The 22161-nt window shown below is 45.5% G+C and overlaps 1 protein-coding gene across 1 annotated transcript in view; it reads right to left on the minus strand.

Annotated features, from left to right (window-relative positions):
- The window catches only part of LOC113493773 (microtubule-associated protein futsch-like), a 160780-nt gene that overhangs the window by 16202 nt on the left and 122417 nt on the right, over positions 1-22161 (minus strand). Inside the window, exons 7-10 of the mRNA XM_026871788.1 lie at positions 20958-21129; positions 12301-20588; positions 10381-11970; positions 70-8850 (exon numbers count right to left, since the gene is read on the minus strand). Of these exons, the coding sequence (XP_026727589.1) occupies positions 70-8850; positions 10381-11970; positions 12301-20588; positions 20958-21129 (18831 nt within the window). The remainder of the gene's footprint in view (positions 1-69; positions 8851-10380; positions 11971-12300; positions 20589-20957; positions 21130-22161) is intronic.

Raw genomic sequence — 22161 nt, forward strand, 5'->3', positions numbered from 1 at the left:
AATCAGCTCTTTTTCGTCAAGTTTGGTTGGGCTTGTTGGCTTCTCCTTTGGCTTGACAGGGCTAGAAGCCTTCTCTTCGGTAACTTCTTTGTCGTCAAGTTTCAAGGGGCTTGTTGGCTTCTCCTCTGGCTTGACAGGGCTAGGAATCTTCTCTTCGGTAACTTCTTTTGCGTCGAGTTTCAAGGGGCTCGTTGGCTTCTCTGGCTTGACAGGGCTAGGAGCCTTCTCTTCAATCAGCTCTTTTTCGTCAAGTTTGGTTGGGCTTGTTGGCTTCTCCTTTGGCTTGACAGGGCTAGGAGCCTTCTCTTCGGTAACTTCTTTGTCGTCAAGTTTCAAGGGGCTTGTTGGCTTCTCCTCTGGCTTGAGAGGGCTAGGAATTTTCTCATCGATCGTTTCCTCGACGTCAAGTTTTGTTGGGCTTGTTAGCTTCTCTTTTGGCTTGGCAGGGCTAGGAATCTTCTCGTCGATCGATTCTTTGGGGTCATGTTTCAATGGGCTCGTTGGCTTCTCCTCTGGCTTGACAGGGCTAGGAGCCTTCTCTTTGATCACTTTCTTGTCGTCAAGTTTCAAGGGACTAGTTTGTTGCTCTTCAAGCTTGACAGGGCTAGGAATCTTCTCTTCAATCGGTTTTTTGTCGTCGAGTTTCAAGGGGCTTGTTGGCTTCTCGTCTGGCTTGACAGGGCTAGGAGCCTTCTCGTCGATCGATTCTTTGAGGTCATGTTTCAATGGGCTTGTTGGCTTCTCTTCTGGCTTGACAGGGCTAGGAATCTTCTCGTCGGTAACTTCTTTGTCGTCGAGTTTCAAGGGGCTTGGTGGCTTCTCCTCTGGCTTGACGGGGCTAGGAGCCTTCTCATCAATGAGCTCTTTTTCACCAAGTTTGGTTGGGCTTGTTGGCTTTTCTTTTGGCTTGACAGGGCTAGGTGCCTTCGCTTCGGTAACTTCTTTGTCGTCAAGTTTCAAGGAGCTCGTTGGCTTCTCCTCTGGCTTGACAGGGCTAGGAATCTTCTCTTCGATTGATTCTTTGAGGTCATGTTTCAATGGGCTTGTTGGCTTCTCTTTAGGCTTGACAGGGCTAGGAGCCTTCTCGTCGATTGATTCTTTGAGGTCATGTTTCAATGGGCTTGTTGGCTTCTCTTTAGGCTTGACAGGGCTAGGAATCTTTTCATCGGTAACTTCTTTGTCGTCAAGTTTCAAGGGGCTAGTTGGCTTCTCCTCTGGCTTGACGGGGCTAGGTTCCTCCTTTTCAATCAGCTCCTTTCCGTCAAGTTTCGATGGGCTCGTGGGCTTCTCCTCTGGCTTGACAGGGCTCGGAACCTTCTCTCCGATCACTTTCTTGTCGTCAAGTTTCAAGGGGCTTGTTTGCTGCTCTTCTAGCTTCACAGGGCTAGGAATCTTTTCATCGGTAACTTCTTTGTCGTCAAGTTTCAAGGGGCTAGTTGGCTTCTCCTCTGGCTTGACGGGGCTAGGTTCCTCCTTTTCAATCAGCTCCTTTCCGTCAAGTTTCGATGGGCTTGTTGGCTTCTCATCCGGCTTGACAGGGCTGGGAGCCTTCTCTTCGATCGATTCTTTGACGTCAAGTTTCAGCGGGCTTTCTGGCTTCTCATCTGGCTTGACAAGGCTAGGAGCCTTTTGCTCAATTTGATCAGGAGTCAAAGCCTTTTCGTCTAGTTTCAAAGTACTTGCTGGCTTCTCATCTGGCTTGACTGGGCTTGGAATCTTCTCTTCAATCGGTTCTTCGTCGTCGGGTTTCAAAGAGCTTGTTGACTTCACCTCTGGCTTGACAGGGCTAGGAGCCTTCTCTTCGGTAACTTCTTTGTCGTCTAGTTTCAAGGGGCTTGTTGGCTTCTCATCTGGCTTGACAGGGCTGGGAGCCTTCTGTTCGATTAATTCCTTGACGTCAAGTTTCGTCGGGCTTTCTGGCTTCTCATCCGGCTTGACAGGGCTAGGAGCCTTTTCTTCGGTCAGTTCCTTGAAGTCAATTTTTGACAGGCTTTCTGGCTTCCCATCCGGCTTGACAGGGCTAGGAGCCTTCTCGTCGATTGGTTCTTTGACGTCAAGTTTCGTAGGGCTTATTGGCTTCTCATCTGGCTTGACAGGGCTAGGAACCTTCTCTTCGATCACTTTCTTGTCGTCAAGTTTCAAGGGGCTTGTTTGCTGCTCTTCTGGCTTCACAGGGCTAGGAATCTTTTGATCGGTAACTTCTTTGTCGTCAAGTTTCAAGGGGCTAGTTGGCTTCTCCTCTGGCTTGACGGGGCTAGGTTCCTCCTTTTCAATCAGCTCCTTTCCGTCAAGTTTCGATGGGCTCGTGGGCTTCTCCTCTGGCTTGACAGGGCTCGGAACCTTCTCTCCGATCACTTTCTTTTCGTCAAGTTTCAAGGGGCTTGTTTGCTGCTCTTCTGGCTTCACAGGGCTAGGAATCTTTTGATCGGTAACTTCTTTGTCGTCAAGTTTCAAGGGGCTAGTTGGCTTCTCCTCTGGCTTGACGGGGCTAGGTTCCTCCTTTTCAATCAGCTCCTTTCCGTCAAGTTTCGATGGGCTTGTTGGCTTCTCATCCGGCTTGACAGGGCTGGGAGCCTTCTCTTCGATCGATTCTTTGACGTCAAGTTTCAGCGGGCTTTCTGGCTTCTCATCTGGCTTGACAAGGCTAGGAGCCTTTTGCTCAATTTGATCAGGAGTCAAAGCCTTTTCGTCTAGTTTCAAAGTACTTGCTGGCTTCTCATCTGGCTTGACTGGGCTTGGAATCTTCTCTTCAATCGGTTCTTCGTCGTCGGGTTTCAAAGAGCTTGTTGACTTCACCTCTGGCTTGACAGGGCTAGGAGCCTTCTCTTCGGTAACTTCTTTGTCGTCTAGTTTCAAGGGGCTTGTTGGCTTCTCATCTGGCTTGACAGGGCTGGGAGCCTTCTGTTCGATTAATTCCTTGACGTCAAGTTTCGTCGGGCTTTCTGGCTTCTCATCCGGCTTGACAGGGCTAGGAGCCTTTTCTTCGGTCAGTTCCTTGAAGTCAATTTTTGACAGGCTTTCTGGCTTCCCATCCGGCTTGACAGGGCTAGGAGCCTTCTCGTCGATTGGTTCTTTGACGTCAAGTTTCGTAGGGCTTATTGGCTTCTCATCTGGCTTGACAGGGCTAGGAACCTTCTCTTCGATCACTTTCTTGTCGTCAAGTTTCAAGGGGCTAGTTTGTTGCTCTTCAAGCTTGACAGGGCTAGGAATCTTCTCTTCGATCACTTTCTTGTCGTCAAGTTTCAAGGGGCTAGTTTGTTGCTCTTCAAGCTTGACAGGGCTAGGAATCTTCTCTTCAATCGGTTCTTTGTCGTCGGGTTTCAAGGGGCTAGTTGGCTTCTCATCTGGCTTGACAGAGCTAAGAGTCTTCTCATCGGTAACTTCTTTGTCGTCGAGTTTCAAGGGGCTAGTTGGCTTTTCCTCTGGCTTGACGGGGCTAGGAGTTTTTTCTTCGATCGGTTCCTCGACGTCAAGTTTCGTTGGGCTTGTTGGCTTCTCGTCTGGCTTGACAGGGCTAGGAATCTTCTCTTCGGTAACTTCTTTGTCGTCAAGTTTCAAGGTGCTTGTTGGCTTCTCCTCTGGCTTGACTGGGCTAGGAATTTTCTCATCGATCGGTTCCTTGACGTCAAGTTTCGTTGGGATTGTTGGCTTCTCGTCTGGCTTGACAGGGCTAGGAATCTTCTCGTCGATTGGTTCTTTGTCGTCAAGTTTCAAGGTGCTTGTTGGCTTCTCCTCTGGCTTGACTGGGCTAGGAATTTTCTCATCGATCGGTTCCTTGACATCAAGTTTCGTTGGGCTTGTTGGCTTCTCCTCTAGCTTGACAGGGCTAGGAATCTTCTCTTCGATCGGATCCTTGACGTCAAGTTTCGTCGGGCTTGTTGGCTTCTCGTCTGGCTTGACAGGGCTAGGAATCTTCTCGTCGATTGGTTCTTTGTCGTCAAGTTTCAAGGGGCTTGTTGGCTTCTCCTCTGGCTTGACTGGGCTAGGAATTTTCTCATCGATCGGTTCCTTGACATCAAGTTTCGTTGGGCTTGTTGGCTTCTCCTCTAGCTTGACAGGGCTAGGAATCTTCTCTTCGATCGGTTCCTTGACGTCAAGTTTCGTCGGGCTTGTTGGCTTCTCGTCTGGCTTCACAGGGCTAGGAATTTTCTCTTTGGTTACTTCTTTGTCGTCGGGTTTGAAGGGGCTAGTTGGCTTCTCATCTGGCTTGACAGAGAAAGGAGTCTTCTCATCGGTAACTTCTTTGTCGTCGAGTTTCAAGGGGCTTGTTGGCTTCTCCTCTGGCTTGACGGGGCTAGCAGTTTTCTCTTCGATCGGTTCCTCGACGTCAAGTTTCGTTGGGCTTGTTGGTTTTTCGTCTGGCTTGACAGGGCTAGGAATCTTCTCTTCGGTAACTTCTTTGTCGTCAAGTTTCAAGGTGCTTGTTGGCTTCTCCTCTGGCTTGACTGGGCTAGGAATTTTCTCATCGGTCGGTTCCTTGACATCAAGTTTCGTCGGACTTGTTGGCTTCTCCTCTGGCTTGACAGGGCTGGGAACCTTCTCTTCGATCGGTTCCTTGACGTCAAGTTTCGTTGGGCTTGGTGGCTTCTCATCTGGCTTGACTGGGCTTGGAATTTTCTCATCGATCGGTTCCTTTACGTCAAGTTTCGTTGGGCTTGTTGGCTTCTCGTCTGGCTTGACAGGGCTAGGAGCCTTCTCTTCGGTATCTTCTTTGTCTTCAAGTTTCAAGGGGCTTGTTAGCTTCTCCTCTGGCTTGACAGGGCTAGGAGCCTTCTCTTCGATCGGTTCCTTGACATCAAGTTTCGTCGGACTTGTTGGCTTTTCCTCTGGCTTGACAGGGCTAGGAATTTTCTCTTCGATCGGTTCCTTGACGTCAAGTTTCGTCGGGCTTGTTGGCTTCTCGTCTGGCTTCACAGGGCTAGGAATTTTCTCTTCGGTAACTTCTTTGTCGTCGGGTTTGAAGGGGCTAGTTGGCTTCTCATCTGGCTTGACAGAGCTAGGAGTCTTCTCATCGGTAACTTCTTTGTCGTCGAGTTTCAAGGGGCTTGTTGGCTTCTCCTCTGGCTTGACGGGGCTAGGAATTTTTTCTTCGATCGGTTCCTCGACGTCAAGTTTCGTTGGGCTTGTTGGTTTTTCGTCTGGCTTGACAGGGCTAGGAATCTTCTCTTCGGTAACTTCTTTGTCGTCAAGTTTCGTTGGGCTTGTTGGCTTCTCGTCTGGCTTGACAGGGCTAGGAGCCTTCTCTTCGATCGGTTCCTTGACATCAAGTTTCGTCGGACTTGTTGGCTTCTCCTCTGGCTTGACAGGGCTAGGAATTTTCTCTTCGATCGGTTCCTTGACGTCAAGTTTCGTCGGGCTTGTTGGCTTCTCGTCTGGCTTCACAGGGCTAGGAATTTTCTCTTCGGTAACTTCTTTGTCGTCGGGTTTGAAGGGGCTAGTTGGCTTCTCATCTGGCTTGACAGAGCTAGGAGTCTTCTCATCGGTAACTTCTTTGTCGTCGAGTTTCAAGGGGCTTGTTGGCTTCTCCTCTGGCTTGACGGGGCTAGGAGTTTTCTCTTCGATCGGTTCCTCGACGTCAAGTTTCGTTGGGCTTGTTGGTTTTTCGTCTGGCTTGACAGGGCTAGGAATCTTCTCTTCGGTAACTTCTTTGTCGTCAAGTTTCGTTGGGCTTGTTGGCTTCTCCTCTGGCTTGACAGGGCTAGGAATCTTCTCTTCGGTAACTTCTTTGTCGTCAAGTTTCAAGGGGCTTGTTGGCTTCTCCTCTGGCTTGACAGGCCTAGGAATTTTCTCATCGATCGGTTCCTTGACGTCAAGTTTCGTTGGGCTTGTTGGCTTCTCCTCTGGCTTGACAGGGCTAGGAATTTTCTCATCGATCGGTTCCTTGACGTCAAGTTTCGTTGGGCTTGTTGGCTTCTCGTCTGGCTTGACAAGGCTAGGAGCCTTCTCTTCGATCGTTTCCTTGACATCAAGTTTCGTCGGACTTGTTGGCTTCTCTTGTGGCTTGACAGGGCTGGGAGCCTTCTCTTCGATCGGTTCCTTGACGTCAAGTTTCAAGGGGCTAGTTGCCTTCTCCTCTGGCTTGACAGGGCTAGGAATTTTCTCATCGATCGTTTCCTCGACGTCATGTTTGGTTGGGCTTGTTGGCTTCTCCTTTGGCTTGACAGGGCTAAGAGCCTTCTCTTCGGTAACTTCTTTGTCGTCAAGTTTCAAGGGGCTTGTTGGCTTCTCCTCTGGCTTGAGAGGGCTAGGAATTTTCTCATCGATCGTTTCCTCGACGTCAAGTTTTGTTGGGCTTGTTGGCTTCTCTTTTGGCTTGGCAGGGCTAGGAATCTTCTCTTCGATCGGTTCTTTGTCGTCGGGTTTCAAAGGGCTGATTGGCTTCTCCTCAGGTATGTCAGGGCTAGGAGCCTTCTCTTTTGTAACTTCTTCGTCATCGAGTTGCAAGGGGCTTGTTGGCTTCTCGTCTGGCTTGACAGGGCTAGGTGCCTTCTCTTCGGTCACTTTGTCGTCGTCAAGTTTCAAGGGGCTAGTTGGCTTCTCATCTGGCTTGACAGGGCTAGGAGCCTTCTCTTCGGTAACTTCTTTGTCGTCATGTTTCAAGGGGCTCGTTGGCTTCTCCTCTGGCTTGACAAGGCTAGGGGCCTTCTCTCCGATCGGTTCCTTGACGTCAAGTTTCGTCGGGCTTTCTGGCTTCTCATCAGGCTTGACAGGGCTAGGAGCCTTCTCTCCCATCACTTTCTTGTCGTCAAGTTTCAAGGGGCTAGTTGGCTTCTCCTCTGGCTCGACAGGGCTAGGAGCCATCTCTCGGATCAATTCTTCGTCGTCAAGTTTCAAGGGGCTAGTTGGCTTCTCCTCTGGCTTGATAGGGCTAGGAATTTTCTCATCGATCGGTTCCTCGACGTCAAGTTTCGTTCGGCTTGTTGGCTTCTCGTCTTGCTTGACAGGGCTAGGAGCGTTCTCTTCGGTAACTTCTTTGTCGTCAAGTTTCAAGGTACCTGTTGGCTTCTCTTCCGGCTTGACAGGGCTAGGAGTTTTCTCTTCGATCGATTCTTTGACGTCAAGTTTCAAGGTGCTTGTTTGCTGCTCTTCTGGCTTGACAGGGCTAGGAATCTTTTCATCGATCGATTCTTTGTCGTCGGGTTTCAAGGGGCTTGTTGGCTTCTCCTCTGGCTCGACAGGGCTAGGAGCCTTTTCTTCGGTCACTTTGTCGTCGTCAAGTTTCAAGGGGCTTGTTGGCTTCTTCTCTGGCTTAACAGGGCTGGGAGTCTTTCGCTCAGCTGGTTTAAGAGCCAAAAGCTTGTCGTCGAGTTCTGCTGGGCTTGAATGCTTCTTATCTGGCTTGACAGTGCTCTCTTTAATCGTTCCCTTGTCGTCAAGTTTTAAGGGGCTCGTTTGCTGCTGTTCTTCTTCCTTGTGCTTTAGACCTTCGACAATAACTTCCATCTCCTTGTGATCGTGAGGAATTATTTCCTTATCCTTGTGTTCAACAGGGCCTGTTTCCTTGTCTCCAAGTTCAACAGAGCTTTGAGCAATGTCCTTGAGATCAACAGGACTTGGTGTCTTTTCCTTGAGATCCACTGGGCTTGTTACCTTCTCCACATAATCAACAGGACTTGGTGCCTTCTCCGCATGATCAACAGGGCTTGATGCCTTTTCCTTAAGATCAACAGGGCTTGGTGCCTTTTCCTTGAGATCAACAGGAGTTGGTGCCATTACCTTAAGATCAACAGGAGTCGGTGCCTTCTCCGCATGATCAACAGGGCTTGGTGCCTTTTCCTTCAAATCAACAGGAGTTGGTGCCTTATCCGCATGATCAACAGGACTAAGTGTCTTTTCCTTGAGATCCTCTGGGCTTGGTGTCTTTTCCTTAAGACCCACTGGGCTTGGTGTCTTTTCCTTGAGATCCACTGGGCTTGGTTTCTGGTCTTTGAGTTCAACAATGCTTGGTGCCTTCTCCTTGAGATCAACAGGACTTGGTACCTTCTCCACATAATCAACAGGACTTGGTGCCTTCTCCGCATGACCAACAGGGCTTGGTGCCATTTCCTTGAGATCAACAGGGCTTGGAGCCTTTTCCTTGAGATCAACAGGGCTCGGCGCCTTCTCCGCATGATCAACAGGACTTGGTGCCTTTTCCTTAAGATCTACTGGGATTGGTGTCTTTTCCTTCAGATCCACTGGGCTTGGTTTCTTTTCCTGAAGTTCAATATCGCTTGGTGCCTTTTCCTTGAGATCAACAGGGCTTGGAGCCTTTTCCTTGAGATCAACAGGGCTCGGCGCCTTCTCCGCATGATCAACAGGACTTGGTGCCTTTTCCTTGAGATCAACAGGGCTTGGCGACTTCTTCGCGTGATCAACAGGGCTTGGAGCCTTTTCCTTGAGATCAACAGGGCTCGGCGCCTTCTCCGCATGATCAACAGGACTTGGTGCTTTTTCTTTAAGATCAACAGGACTTGGTGCCTTTTCCTTAAGATCTACTGGGATTGGTGTCTTTTCCTTGAGATCTACTGGACTTGGTTTTTGGTCCTCAAGTTCAACAGGACTTGGTGCCTTTTCCTTAAGATCCACTGGGCTTGGTGTCTTTTCCTTGAGATCTACGTGGCTTGGTTTCCGGTCCTCAAGTTCAACAGGGATTGTTACCTTTTCCTTAAGATCCACAGGACTTAGTTCCTTTTCCTTGAGATCAACAGGAGTTGGAGCCTTCTCCGCATGATCAACAGGACTTGGTGCCTTTTCTTTAAGATCAACAGGACTTGGTGCCTTTTCCTTAAGATCTACTGGGATTGGTGTCTTTTCCTTGAGATCTACTGGACTTGGTTTTTGGTCCTCAAGTTCAACAGGACTTGGTGCCTTTTCCTTAAGATCCACTGGGCTTGGTGTCTTTTCCTTGAGATCTACGTGGCTTGGTTTCCGGTCTTCAAGTTCAACAGGGATTGTTACCTTTTCCTTAAGATCCACAGGACTTAGTTCCTTTACCTTGAGATCAACAGGAGTTGGAGCCTTCTCCGCATGATCAACAGGGCTTGGTGTCTTTTCCTTGAGATCTACAGGACTTGGTTCCTTTTCCTTGAGATCAACAGGAGTTAGAGCCTTCTCCTCATGATCAACAGGGCTTGGTGTCTTTTCCTTGAGATCTATAGGACTGGGTTCCTTTTCCTTGAGACCAACAGGGCTGGGTGCCTTCTCCGCGTGATCAACAGGGCTTGGTGCCTTTTCCTTGAGATCAACAGGACTTGGCGTCTTTTCCTTGAGATCAACAGGGCTTGGTTTTTTGTCTTCAAGTTCAACATTGCTGGGTGCCTTTTCCTTGAGATCAACGGAAGTTGGTGCCTTCTCCACATGATCAAAAGGACTTGGTGCCTTTTCCATAAGATCTACTGGACTTGGTGTCTTTTCCTTGAGATCCACTAGGCTTGGTTTCCGGTCCTCAAGTTCAACAGGGACTGTTACCTTTTCCTTAAGATCTACTGGGATTGGTGTCTTTTCCTTGAGATCAAAAGGAGTTGGTGCCTTCTCCGCATGATCAACAGGGCTTGGTGTCTTTTCCTTGAGATCTACTGGGCTTGGTTTCTGGTCCTTGAGTTCAACAGGGTTTGGTGCCTTTTCCTTAAGATCCACTGGGCCTTGTGTCTTTTCCTTGATATCCACTGGGCTTGGTGTCGTTTCCTTGAGATCCACTGGGCTTGGTTTCTGGTCCTCAATTTCAACATCGCTTGGTGCTTTTTCCTTGAGATCAACAGGGCTTGGTGTTTTCTTCGCATGATCAACAGGACTTGGTGCCTTCTCCGCATGATCAACAGGGCTTGGTGTCTTTTCCTTGAAATCCACTGGGCTTGGTTTCTGGTCCTCAAGTTCAACATTGCTTGGTGCCTTTTCCTTGAGATCAACAGGACTTGGTCCCTTCTCCACATAATCAACAGGACTTGGTTCCATCTCAGCATGATCAACAGGGCTTGGTGCCTTTTCCTTGAGATCAACAGGGCTTGGTGTCGGGTCTTCAAGTTCCACAGGACTTGGTACCTTCTCCACGTGATCAACAGGGCTTGGCGCCTTCACCGCATGATCAACAGGGCTTGGTGCCTTTTCCTTAAGATCAACAGGACTTTGTGCCTTTTCTTTAAGATCAACAGGACTTGGTGCCTTTTCCTTAAGATCCACTGGGCTTGGTGTCTTTTCCTTGAGATCTACTGGACTTGGTTTCTGTTCCTGAAGTTCAACAGGACTTGGTGCCTTTTCCTTGAGATCTACTGGGCTTGGTTTCTGGTCCTTGAGTTCAACAGGGCTTGGTGCCTTTTCCTTGAGATCCATTGGGCTTAGTTTCTGGTCCTCAAGTTCAACATTGCTTGGTGCCTTTTCCTTGATATCAACAGGGCTTGGTGCCTTTTCCTTAAGATCCACTGGGCTTGGTGTCTTTTCCTTGATATCAACAGGACTTGGTCCCTTCTCCACATAATCAACAGGACTTGGTTCCATCTCAGCATGATCAACAGGGCTTGGTGCCTTTTCCTTGAGATCAACAGGGCTTGGTTTCTGGTCTTCAAGTTCAACAGGACTTGGTACCTTTTCCACGTGATCAACAGGGCTTGGCGCCTTCACCGCATGATCAACAGGGCTTGGTGCCTTTGCTTTAAGATCAACAGGACTTGGTGCCTTTTCCTTAAGATCCACTGGGCTTGGTGTCTTTTCCTTGAGATCTACTGGACTTGGTTTCTGGTCCTGAAGTTCAACAGGACTTGGTGCCTTTTCCTTGAGATCTACTGGGCTTTGTTTCTGGTCCTTGAGTTCAACAGGGCTTGTTGCCTTTTCCTTAAGATCCACTGGGCTTGGTTTCTTTTCCTTGAGATCCACTGGGCTTGGTTTCTGGTTCTCAAGTTCAACAGGGCTTGGTGCCTTGTCCTCTAGTTCAACATTGCTTGGTGCCTTTTCCTTGATATCAACAGGGCTTGGTGCCTTTTCCTTAAGATCCACTGGGCTTGGTGTCTTTTCCTTGAGATCCACTGGGCTTGGTGTCTGGTCCTCAAGTTCGACATCGCTTGGTGCTTTTTCCTTGAGATCAACAGGACTTGGTGGCTTTTCCATGAGATCAACAGGACTTGGTGCCTTCTCCGCATGATCCACAGGGCTTGGTGCCTTGTCCTTGAGATCAACAGGACTTGGTGTCTTTTCCTTGAGATCCACTGGGCTTGGTTTCTGGTCCTCAAGTTCAACAGGGCTTGGTGCCTTGTCCTTGAGATCAACAGGACTTGGTGTCTTTTCCTTGAGATCCACTGGGCTTGGTTTCTGGTCCTCAAGTTCAACAGGGCTTGATGCCTTTTCCTTAAGATCCACTGGGCTTGGTGTCTTTTCCTTGAGATCTACTGGACTTGGTGGCTTTTCCATGAGATCAACAGGACTTGGTGCCTTCTCCGCATGATCCACAGGGCTTGGTGCCTTGTCCTTGAGATCAACAGGACTTGGTGTCTTTTCCTTGAGATCCACTGGGCTTGGTTTCTGGTCCTCAAGTCCAACAGGGCTTGGTGCCTTGTCCTTGAGATCAATAGGACTTGGTGTCTTTTCCTTAAGATCCACTGGGCTTGGTTTCTGGTCCTCAAGTTCAACAGGGCTTGGTGCCTTCTCCTTGAGATCAACAGGGCTTGGTTTCTGGTCTTCAAGTTCAACAGAACTAGGTACCTTCTCCACGTGATCAACAGGGCTTGGCGTCTTCTCCGCATGATCAACAGGGCTTGGTGCCTTTTCCTTAAGATCAACAGGACTTGGTGCCTTTTCCTTAAGATCCACTGGGCTTGGTGTCTTTTCCTTGAGATCTACTGGACTTGGTGGCTTTTCCATGAGATCAACTTGACTTGGTGCCTTCTCCGCATGATCCACAGGGCTTGGTGCCTTGTCCTTGAGATCAACAGGACTTGGTGTCTTTTCCTTGAGATCCACTGGGCTTGGTTTCTGGTCCTCAAGTTCAACAGGGCTTGATGCCTTTTCCTTAAGATCCACAGGGCTTGGTGTCTTTTCCTTGAGATCTACTGGACTTGGTGGCTTTTTCATGAGATCAACAGGACTTGCTGCCTTCTCCGCATGATCAACAGGGCTTGGTGCCTTGTCCTTGAGATCAACAGGACTTGGTGTCTTTTCCTTGAGATCCACTGGGCTTGGTTTCTGGTCCTCAAGTCCAACAGGGCTTTGTGTCTTTTCCTTGAGATCAACAGGGCTTGGTTTCTGGTCTTCAAGTTCAACAGGACTTGGTACCTTCTCCACGTGATCAACAGGGCTTGGCGCCTTCTCCGCATGATCAACAGGGCTTGGTGCCTTTTCCTTAAGATCCACTGGGCTTGGTGTCTTTTCCTTGAGATCTACTGGACTTGGTGGCTTTTCCATGAGATCAACAGGACTTGGTGCCTTCTCCGCATGATCCACAGGGCTTGGTGCCTTTTCTTTGAGATCAACAGGACTTGGTGCCTTTTCCTTAAGATCCACTGGGCTTGGTGTCTTTTCCTTGAGATCAACAGGACTTGGTGTCTTCTCCGCATGATCCACAGGGCTTGGTGCCTTCTCCTTGAGATCAACAGGACTTGGTGTCTTTTCCTTGAGATCCACTGGGCTTGGTTTCTGGTCCTCAAGTTCAACAGGGCTTGGTGCTTTGTCCTTGAGATCAACAGGACTTGGTGTCTTTTCCTTGAGATCCACTGGGCTTGGTTTCTGGTCCTCAAGTTCAACAGGGCTTGGTGCCTTCTCCTTGAGATCAACAGGGCTTGGTTTCTGGTCTTCAAGTTCAACAGGACTTGGTGCCTTCTCCACGTGATCAACAGGGCTTGGCGCTTTCTCCGCATGATCAACAGGGCTTGGTGCCTTTTCCTTAAGATCAACAGGACTTGGTGCCTTTTCCTTAAGATCCACTGGGCTTGGTGTCTTTTCCTTGAGATCTACTGGACTTGGTGGCTTTTTCATGAGATCAACGGGACTTGGTGCCTTCTCCGCATGATCAACAGGGCTTGGTGCCTTGTCCTTGAGATCAACAGGACTTGGTGTCTTTTCCTTGAGATCCACTGGGCTTGGTTTCTGGTCCTCAAGTCCAACAGGGCTTTGTGCCTTGTCCTTGAGATCAATAGGACTTGGTGTCTTTTCCTTGAGATCAACAGGGCTTGGTTTCTGGTCTTCAAGTTCAACAGGACTTGGTACCTTCTCCACGTGATCAACAGGGCTTGGCGCCTTCTCCGCATGATCAACAGGGCTTGGTGCCTTTTCGTTAAGATCAACAGGACTTGGTGCCTTTTCCTTAAGATCCACTGGGCTTGGTGTCTTTTCCTTGAGATCTACTGGACTTGGTGGCTTTTCCATGAGATCAACAGGACTTGGTGCCTTCTCCGCATGATCCACAGGGCTTGGTGCCTTTTCTTTGAGATCAACAGGACTTGGTGCCTTTTCCTTAAGATCCACTGGGCTTGGTGTCTTTTCCTTGAGATCAACAGGACTTGGTGTCTTCTCCGCATGATCCACAGGGCTTGGTGCCTTGTCCTTGAGATCAACAGGACTTGGTGTCTTTTCCTTGAGATCCACTGGGCTTGGTTTCTGGTCCTCAAGTTCAACAGGGCTTGGTGCTTTGTCCTTGAGATCAACAGGACTTGGTGTCTTTTCCTTGAGATCCACTGGGCTTGGTTTCTGGTCCTCAAGTTCAACAGGGCTTGGTGCCGTCTCCTTGAGATCAACAGGGCTTGGTTTCTGGTCTTCAAGTTCAACAGGACTTGGTGCCTTCTCCACGTGATCAACAGGGCTTGGCGCTTTCTCCGCATGATCAACAGGGCTTGGTGCCTTTTCCTTAAGATCAACAGGACTTGGTGCCTTTTCCTTAAGATCCACTGGGCTTGGTGTCTTTTCCTTGAGATCTACTGGACTTGGTGGCTTTTCCATGAGATCAACAGGACTTGGTGCCTTCTCCGCATGATCCACAGGGCTTGGTGCCTTGTTCTTGAGATCAACAGGACTTGGTGTGTTTTCCTTGAGATCCACTGGGCTTGGTTTCTGGTCCTCAAGTTCAACAGGGCTTGGTGCTTTGTCCTTGAGATCAACAGGACTTGGTGTCTTTTCCTTGAGATCCACTGGGCTTGGTTTCTGGTCCTCAAGTTCAACAGGGCTTGATGCCTTTTCCTTAAGATCCACTGGGCTTGGTGTCTTTTCCTTGAGATCTACTGGACTTGGTGGCTTTTCCATGAGATCAACAGGACTTGGTGCCTTCTCCGCATGATCCACAGGGCTTGGTGCCTTGTCCTTGAGATCAACAGGACTTGGTGTCTTTTCCTTGAGATCCACTGGGCTTGGTTCCTGGTCCTCAAGTCCAACAGGGCTTGGTGCCTTGTCCTTGAGATCAATAGGACTTGGTGTCTTTTCCTTAAGATCCACTGGGCTTGGTTTCTGGTTCTCAAGTTCAACAGGGCTTGGTGCCTTCTCCTTGAGATCAACAGGGCTTGGTTTCTGGTCTTCAAGTTCAACAGAACTAGGTACCTTCTCCACGTGATCAACAGGGCTTGATTTCTGGTCTTCAAGTTCAACAGGACTTGGTGCCTTCTCCACGTGATCAACAGGGCTTGGCGCCTTCTCCGCATGATCAACAGGGCTTGGTGTCTTTTCCTTGAGATCTACTGGGCTTGGTTTTTGGTCCTTGAGTTCAACAGGGCTTGGTGCCTGTTCCTTAAGATCCACTGGGCTTGGTGTCTTTTCCTTGAGATCCAGTGGGCTTGGTTTCTGGTCCTCAAGTTCAACAGGGCTTGAAGCCTTCTCCTTGAGATCAACAGGACTTGGTTTCTTTTCCTTGAGGTCCACTGGGCTTGGTTTCTGGTCCTCAAGTTCAACAGGGCTTGGTGCCTTCTCCTTGAGATCAACAGGACTTGGTGTCTTTTCCTTGAGATCCACTGGGCTTGGTTTCTGGTCCTCAAGTTCAACAGGGCTTGGTGCTTTTTCCTTGAGATCAACAGGTTTTTGTGCCTTTGCCTTAAGATCCACTGGGCTTGGTGCCTTTTCTTTAAGATCAACAGGACTTGGTACTTTTTCGTTAAGATCAACAGGACTTGATGCCTTCTCCGCATTATCAACAGGGCTTGGTGCCTTTTCCTTGAGATCAACAGGACTTGGTGTCTTTTCCTCAAGATCTACACTGCTTGGTGTCTTGTCCTTGAGATCCTCTGGTCTTGGTTTCTTGTCTTCGAGTTCAAAAGGACTTGGTACCTTCTCCGCATGATCTACAGGGCTTGGTGATTTGTCCTTAAGATCAACGAGGCTTGGTTTCTCTGTCTTAAGATCTACAGGGCTTGGCTGTTTCTTTTCGAGGTCCACAGGACTTGGTTTCTTGTCTCTGAAATCCACATGGCTTAGTGCTTGGTCTTTAAATTCAACAGGACTTGGTGCTTTATCCTTAAGATCAAGAGGGATTTGAGCCTTGTCCTTGTCCTTGAGACCTTCCTGACTGGATTTCTTGTCCTCAAGTCCATTGGTGAGTAACTCGTCTTCTCGTTTACCAAGGCTTGGCACCGTAGCCAAGGTGATTAGATCGTCTTGGCTTTTTGATTTGACTTCAGTTGGTTCTTCTGTCAACTCAAATGGAATTGGATCTGGTTTTTTGTCAACAAGTTGTACTTGTCTACAAATTCGTTTATGCTTCGAGCCATCTGGATGTTCATCCATGAAGGAAGTGGTTATGCTTACTTTATATTTAACAATTTTAGTATAGATGTTTGTAAACTCTTGTATTATGGTTGTTATAATTGTCGTTCTACTGATAATTATACCTTTGTCAGTTAAAGTGGTTACTTTTGTAGTTGTATGCTCCTCTGGATTATCTGTTTCTTCAAAGTCTTTTAGAATTTCTTTAATTTTCAGCTCATGGGCTTCATCGTATATCAGACCCGAGAGTTTTTCATCTGATTCGGTAAATAAATATTCATCCTGTTTTTTAGGGCTTCGCAGTTCTTTTTGTACGGTATAAGAAGTATCTTTTTCCGCTAACTCTTTTTCGAGGTTAAGGGCCACTTCATTTTGTTTGTCAAGTTGAGGTTTTTCATAAGCTAAAGAGACCTTTCTTATAGTTCGGCTTACTTTAGCACCATGAGGTAACTCGTCTTCCTCAATAGTCAAAGTAGTTGTTTTATATCGAACCATAGTCTTTGTAATGTTTGTATATTCTTGGACAATAGTTGTAATGACAGACTTTCTTTTAATTAGTACGCCTTTGTCATTAACTGTAATAACTTGTGTAATGGTTACTTCATCAGGTTTTCCATTTGGTTCAAAACCCATTAGTCTCTCTTCAACTTCTAACTCTTCATCTTCATCATAAATTAAACTGGGTAATTTTTCATCTGGTGAAGTAGGAATTTCAATAACAGAGCTTGTTAAATCTTTTTCTAACGCAATTGGACTTGGTTCTGGTGAACTTTTAGTTGGACTAGATATATCTTGCGCTGTAGATTTAGGTACAGTGATGGTAGGTTTTAATAGGCTCTGATCGTCTTGGTCTAGTTTTATCGGGCTAAGTTTTGGTCGTTCGTGACTTAAAGAGACCTTCCTGTATGTTCGGCTGACTTTAGTACCATCAGGAAGTTCATCATCTTCAATTGTTAATACTGTTGTCTTATATCTAAACATAGTTTTCGATACATTGGTATATTCCTGTACTATAGTCGTTACGGTAGATATTCGTAAAATTACAATACCTTTTTCTGTTATCTTTAATTGTTGAGTTGTGGTATACTCTTCAGGTTTACCAGCAGGTTCAAAACCTATTAGTCTTTCTTCTATATCTAATTCTTGATCTTCATCATAGATGAGACCTTCAAGACTATCCTTTTCAAATGTCTTGTCAGATTCGGTAAAACTAGATAGTTTCAAGTCCTTTGGAATAGAGGTAGGGGTTGTTTCATGCTTATCCTTTTCAGGACTTGAGAGTTTTCCTACATCTTCTTTTCGAGAACTGAGTTCTGCGTCTATCTTCGAACTTGATACTTCGTCCAATATTTCTTTTTCGGGACTTTTATCGACTACTTTTTCGGGGACACCTTTTGAGGTGCCAGTGTCTTTCTTTTCAGTTCTTTTGCCAAAGAATCCAAACACTTCGTCTTTAAAGGCCGATACCTTCTCGGCCATTTTATCTACTTTAGTTTCCGCCTTTTGCAGCAATGTCTTTTTAGACATTTCTTTTTCAGGACTTAGTTCTTTTTCTTCCAGTAGTTTACCTGTGTCATTTGTGTCAATTGTTTTTGAACTTTCTTTTTGTGAGGTAACTAATTTTGCAGATTTTTCTAATACTACGTTGAATTTTTCAATGTCATCATCGTGGTCTTTTCTTACGGTTTCAACTTTATCTCGGAATGACATTTCTTCCTGTCTTTTGAGATCTGCTATTTTTTCCTCAAGTTTTTCAAGTGTTTTTGCTGATTCAAGGGTAGTGCTAACCCTTCTTTCAGATAACGTTTCTTTTGCGTCAGTGGGTTCATGTTTTCCTAGTACGGCATGATCAGTTACATCTGAACCTTCTTTTTCTTTAGCGAGTTCTTCAGGTAAAATAGCCTTTTCTTCAACATCAACTTGACGTCCTAATTTTTCGTCAGCTATCTCCCGCTTTGCGCGTTTGCCTTCACTGAGTACAGTTTTATCTGAAATTTCACTGACGTCTTCTGACGTAACTGACCGAACTGGTGATACCTCTTTTTGTACTGCATCCAAGAGTTCGTGGTCTGCCGTAGTATCCAAGGTGTCAGTCTGTTTAACACTCTTTACTAAATTCTGTTTAATTTCTTGTTCGTGTGTCAACAACAACTTTGTTGCATCAATAGCGTCCATTTTTGGGAATAGTTCAGGTGATTTACTTAGTAAAGGTGATTTCTCAGCCATAATTTCTTCTAAGCTCTTATCTGATTTCAAAACTTCAGCTACATCGGCGACAATTTTTTCAACATCTTTAGGGCTCAAAGGAGGTTTATCCATTTCAAGCTTACTAGCTTCCTCAATTTCTTTTTCGACATCTTCTGGTATCGATGGTATTTTTTCAGGCATGCACGGAATCTCTTCAATTACTATAATATCGTCTTTGATCGGCGAATCAAGGGTAGTTATATGAGTTTCTCTTAGTTTTTCAGTGTATTGACCATAGTCATATTCGCTATCATCATATTCTTTTACAGGTTTTAGCTCCTTGTCTGGAGTCGCAGAAACTTTCATTTGTTCGTGGTACATTGGGGATTCGGGGGCTGAACCAGGTGTAACTGTAACAAGTTCAGCATGCGATGCGCTCTGAACTGTTTTAACTACAACGTCATCTTGGACCGTTTTAATATCTTTGTATACTGGAGTTTCCAGATCAGGAAGCGGTAAATCTTTAGGTACTTTGATTTCGTCCGGCTTACGTTTAAACACTTCGTCTTCAGGTGTTTTCTTTTCTACATATGTTCTATAGTCAACTTCCTCGTGTAAAGGAAGATCGGCCACCTCATCCGGAGTTTTAACTATTTCCCTAATTGGAACAGGTTGGGACTCGAGCTTAGGACTTTTTTCAAGCAACAATGGCTTGCTGTCTACTAAGCTTTGCGGTGGAATAACTTCTTTCGTTTCTTCTTGTATGTGCTTTTCTTCTATTTGTTGGTCTTCTTTTATGTCATCAAGAGTGATACGCTCATCTTCAGGAAGAGTAGGTGCAGTTGTAGCTCCAGATTCGATAGTTGTTGAAATTTTTTCATCCGGCTGAGACTCTTGAACCTGCATTTCAAGAGAATCTTTAGGCTTAGGGATACTTTTACTATCAGAAGTTTTCTTTTCACTACTTATGTCTTGTTTTTCCTCTACGCTAATCGAATGTTCCTTAGATTCAATTTGTTTTACTTCCATTTCAATAACGGCTTCAGTCTTTATTTGTGTTTCTTCAGGCTTTTCCTTTTCTAATACTGTGACATCTTTCTTCTTTTCAGACTCTTCTTTATCTTTTGCGTGTTTTTGCAGTTCGTCTTCGTGCTCATGACTGTCTTCTCTGTCAACAATAGAGTCTTCAGTATACTGTTCAACTTCTTCTTTTTCTATAATTAGGTATTCCTCTTCAAATTCACCGTCTGCTGTAGTCTCGGTTTTGGTATCATCTAGTAAACATGTTATTTTTTCTATGTCAGATCGTCCAACGTATTCCGTTTTTTCTTCAGCTTCACTATCTCTATTGAAAACCGCTTCTATTTCTCGAACAATTTCTTGTTCTTCTCGTTCGTCTAACTCTTGTTGTTTTATGTCATCTAGGGATTTTGATGTTTCTTCGTCAGATTTTTTTGCATCTTTCAGTATGTCTTCGTAGTTGACTCTTTGTAAACCTTTTAATTTGGAGGCGTCTGACTTTATTGACTTAACAGATTTTGTAGGGCTTTTCATGGCTTTTAATCCCTTGACAGGAGATGATAATGGCCGAGGCCTTCGTGATATGGGTTCTCTTTTAGCTTTGGTTTCTTTCTTTTCGGTAGGTTTGGCAGTGAGATCCCGTTTTGGAGAGACTTGTTTATATTTTGATTCCATAACCATTCGGTTCTTCGCTTCCTTGGTACTTTTTGCCGGGGTGCTACCTGGGCTCAGTCTTCTAATTTTGGGTTTCAATTTGTCCTTAACTGCTGGTACGCTTAATGTAGGTTTGGCTTCTAATGTCTTTTTAGGAGTTGTGGGAGGTGATTTTTTGTCTTCCCCTACAGTTTTTTTATCGACCGTACTTACTGATGTTTTCTTTTCTGACACGGCGCGGGTTGCACGGTGGCTGATTTTGTTCCTAGACATTGACGCTGTCATTTCTGTTTTGCGACCATCCACTTTTTTCCTTTCAACTTTAGGTTTTGGTTCAGCGTCAACTTTCTTTGCATCAGCCTTAACTACAAAGTCTTTTGCTTCATCAGTCTTATCAATACGTTTTGATTTCTTCTCTACAGCTTTCTTTCTTACATCTTTCTTTTTAGGCAGGCCGTCTATCACAGTGCTCTCGTACTGAGCAATCTTATCATCTAATTTTGATTCTAATCTGGCAGTGATAGCCTCTTGTAGGACGGATCCAATTTTATCGTCACCGTCTACGAGTTCACTAAGTAATTTATTGTCTATAATATTTTTAGTTTCTCCTTCTTTCAAATCTTTTGGTGGTGGTTCAGGTTCAACGATTTTCTCGTCTTTCGCCTTTTCAGCAATAATACTCCGTTCTTTGCTAGATTTTGTTGAGATTTTAGCCGACATCTTTGTTGAGGTAACTGTTGTAGCTGTAGTAGTGACTGGTGGGGTTGCCGGCGCCATTTGCCTTCCTGTACACGTGGGGTGTTGTAAGAATTCTAAATGTTTTAGTTTTTCTAAGCCTTCAAATATTTTGTGTTGTGGAGTTGATCCCGGAAACATGATCCTGGTGATCGTGTCGTCGGGGTTCGCTGGGCGCCATACTAATAGTGCGCATATTGATACTAAGTTGGGTATCGGGAAATTAAACTGTCCCGACACGCTGGCACCTTCAAATAACTTCTGCTCGCTATTGTGCCACCGTTTTAAAAATTCACGAACGTATTTCGAGTCCTTGGACGGATTCAGTACGTACATGTCGAGGGTTCCTGAAATGAGAGAAAATTGTTCATAAGTAAAAAAAAATCGTTGTCAAATTTTGTTTATCGTTGACCGATCTCAATATTCTATAGTCAATCTTTATGATCTTATATGACGATTATGGAAAAATACGTCTATAGTATCATATTTATCTAGTTTCATGGCAATATATAAATATTGAGTTTGTTTCGTCATTTCTTCTCAGGGTAGTCAGATAGGAAATGTCGACTCCAGCGTTCTCAAAAAAATAAGAAGACATGGAAAACTGATGATATATCCTACTTACAGAATAAGTGATTTCATTTCATTTCATTCCATTATATCGTGCCAATGCGTTTCGATAGGCACGTTAACTAAAAAAATGCAAAAATTCTCACCATGACCAACTTTGTGGTACAAGTTGATTGGTTCCGGGTTTCTATAGCAGTGTTGAGGTTTGAGGTTAATATGGCGCAGGTCGGCCATCATGTCGGACCCTTCCTGCAGGAGGGACACCAGCAGAGGGTCCGCGTCCTTGTCTCCGTCGGGACTTGCGAGGGCTCGGCGCTCCTGGAAAATGTTCATTGGGCACTTTTAAATAGATTTCGCTTTACACTGTTTACTTAGGTTCGGGTGGGAGTTCATTTGTAACTCAGTGATTGCTTCTCCACCATGCAGTATGTTAGGATTTAAACCTTCTTATCTTTTAATATCTAGGCGTAAAATTTTGCTGTATATATCGTGGTTGAGGTCCATCACGCGAAAATCCACCGAGCACGAATGCTTGTTCTGAGCCTGGGTGACTTAGTGCATGTGAATTTTTGTTAAAGCCTCCGCGATAAAATTATTATATGTCTTAATACGGAAAAAGTTTAAAAAGAAACCAAAAATTAATGTAGACGCAAATCATAAAAAATATTCTAAAACTATTTTCATAATTATCTATGAAGAGTTACCTACTTAGTAGCTTACATTGAATAACTGATATTAAAATTAATTTTAAAACCGTGGCGAATTGAATATTTTGTACATACCGGACTGTTTACATGTTACACAAGTTATTGGGCACTATCACTAATATTTAATTCACTTTATCCCAGGCAGTTCTACAACACGTAAGTGTGTAGTGCACGACCGCGAGCAGCACTTTGGAAGCTGACACCGCACGCTTCGTTGGCCGTCGTACATACACTAATGCTTAATATAGGGAATTAATTAATCCGTAGTAAAACTAGACTGTCACAAAGGCATAAACAATTTAATAACTACATATTAGCTGCTGCCCGTGGGCCCGCCCGCTACAAAGATAAAATGATCTCGATCTTAATACTCTGACTAATTTTCCACCAAATAATCAAATATTACATTAAAGTGACGCAATTCCAAGTATCAAAATCAAAAGTTTTTATTTCAAACAGTCCGTTTCTCAGGCACTTTTAAAACGTTACATTACTGACTCTAGTTGCACGGTTCCACAGTGTCATTCTTATGGAGAAGAACCGGCAAGAAAGTTCATAAGTTACTCTTTTCAAAATAAAATATTTTAGTAACATTTTACATTATAATTAATGTCTGAAAAAAAAGCGTAAATTAGCAAAACAA

This window comes from Trichoplusia ni, chromosome 5, assembly GCF_003590095.1.
Source record: "Trichoplusia ni isolate ovarian cell line Hi5 chromosome 5, tn1, whole genome shotgun sequence".
NCBI classification, from domain to species: Eukaryota; Metazoa; Arthropoda; class Insecta; order Lepidoptera; family Noctuidae; genus Trichoplusia; species Trichoplusia ni.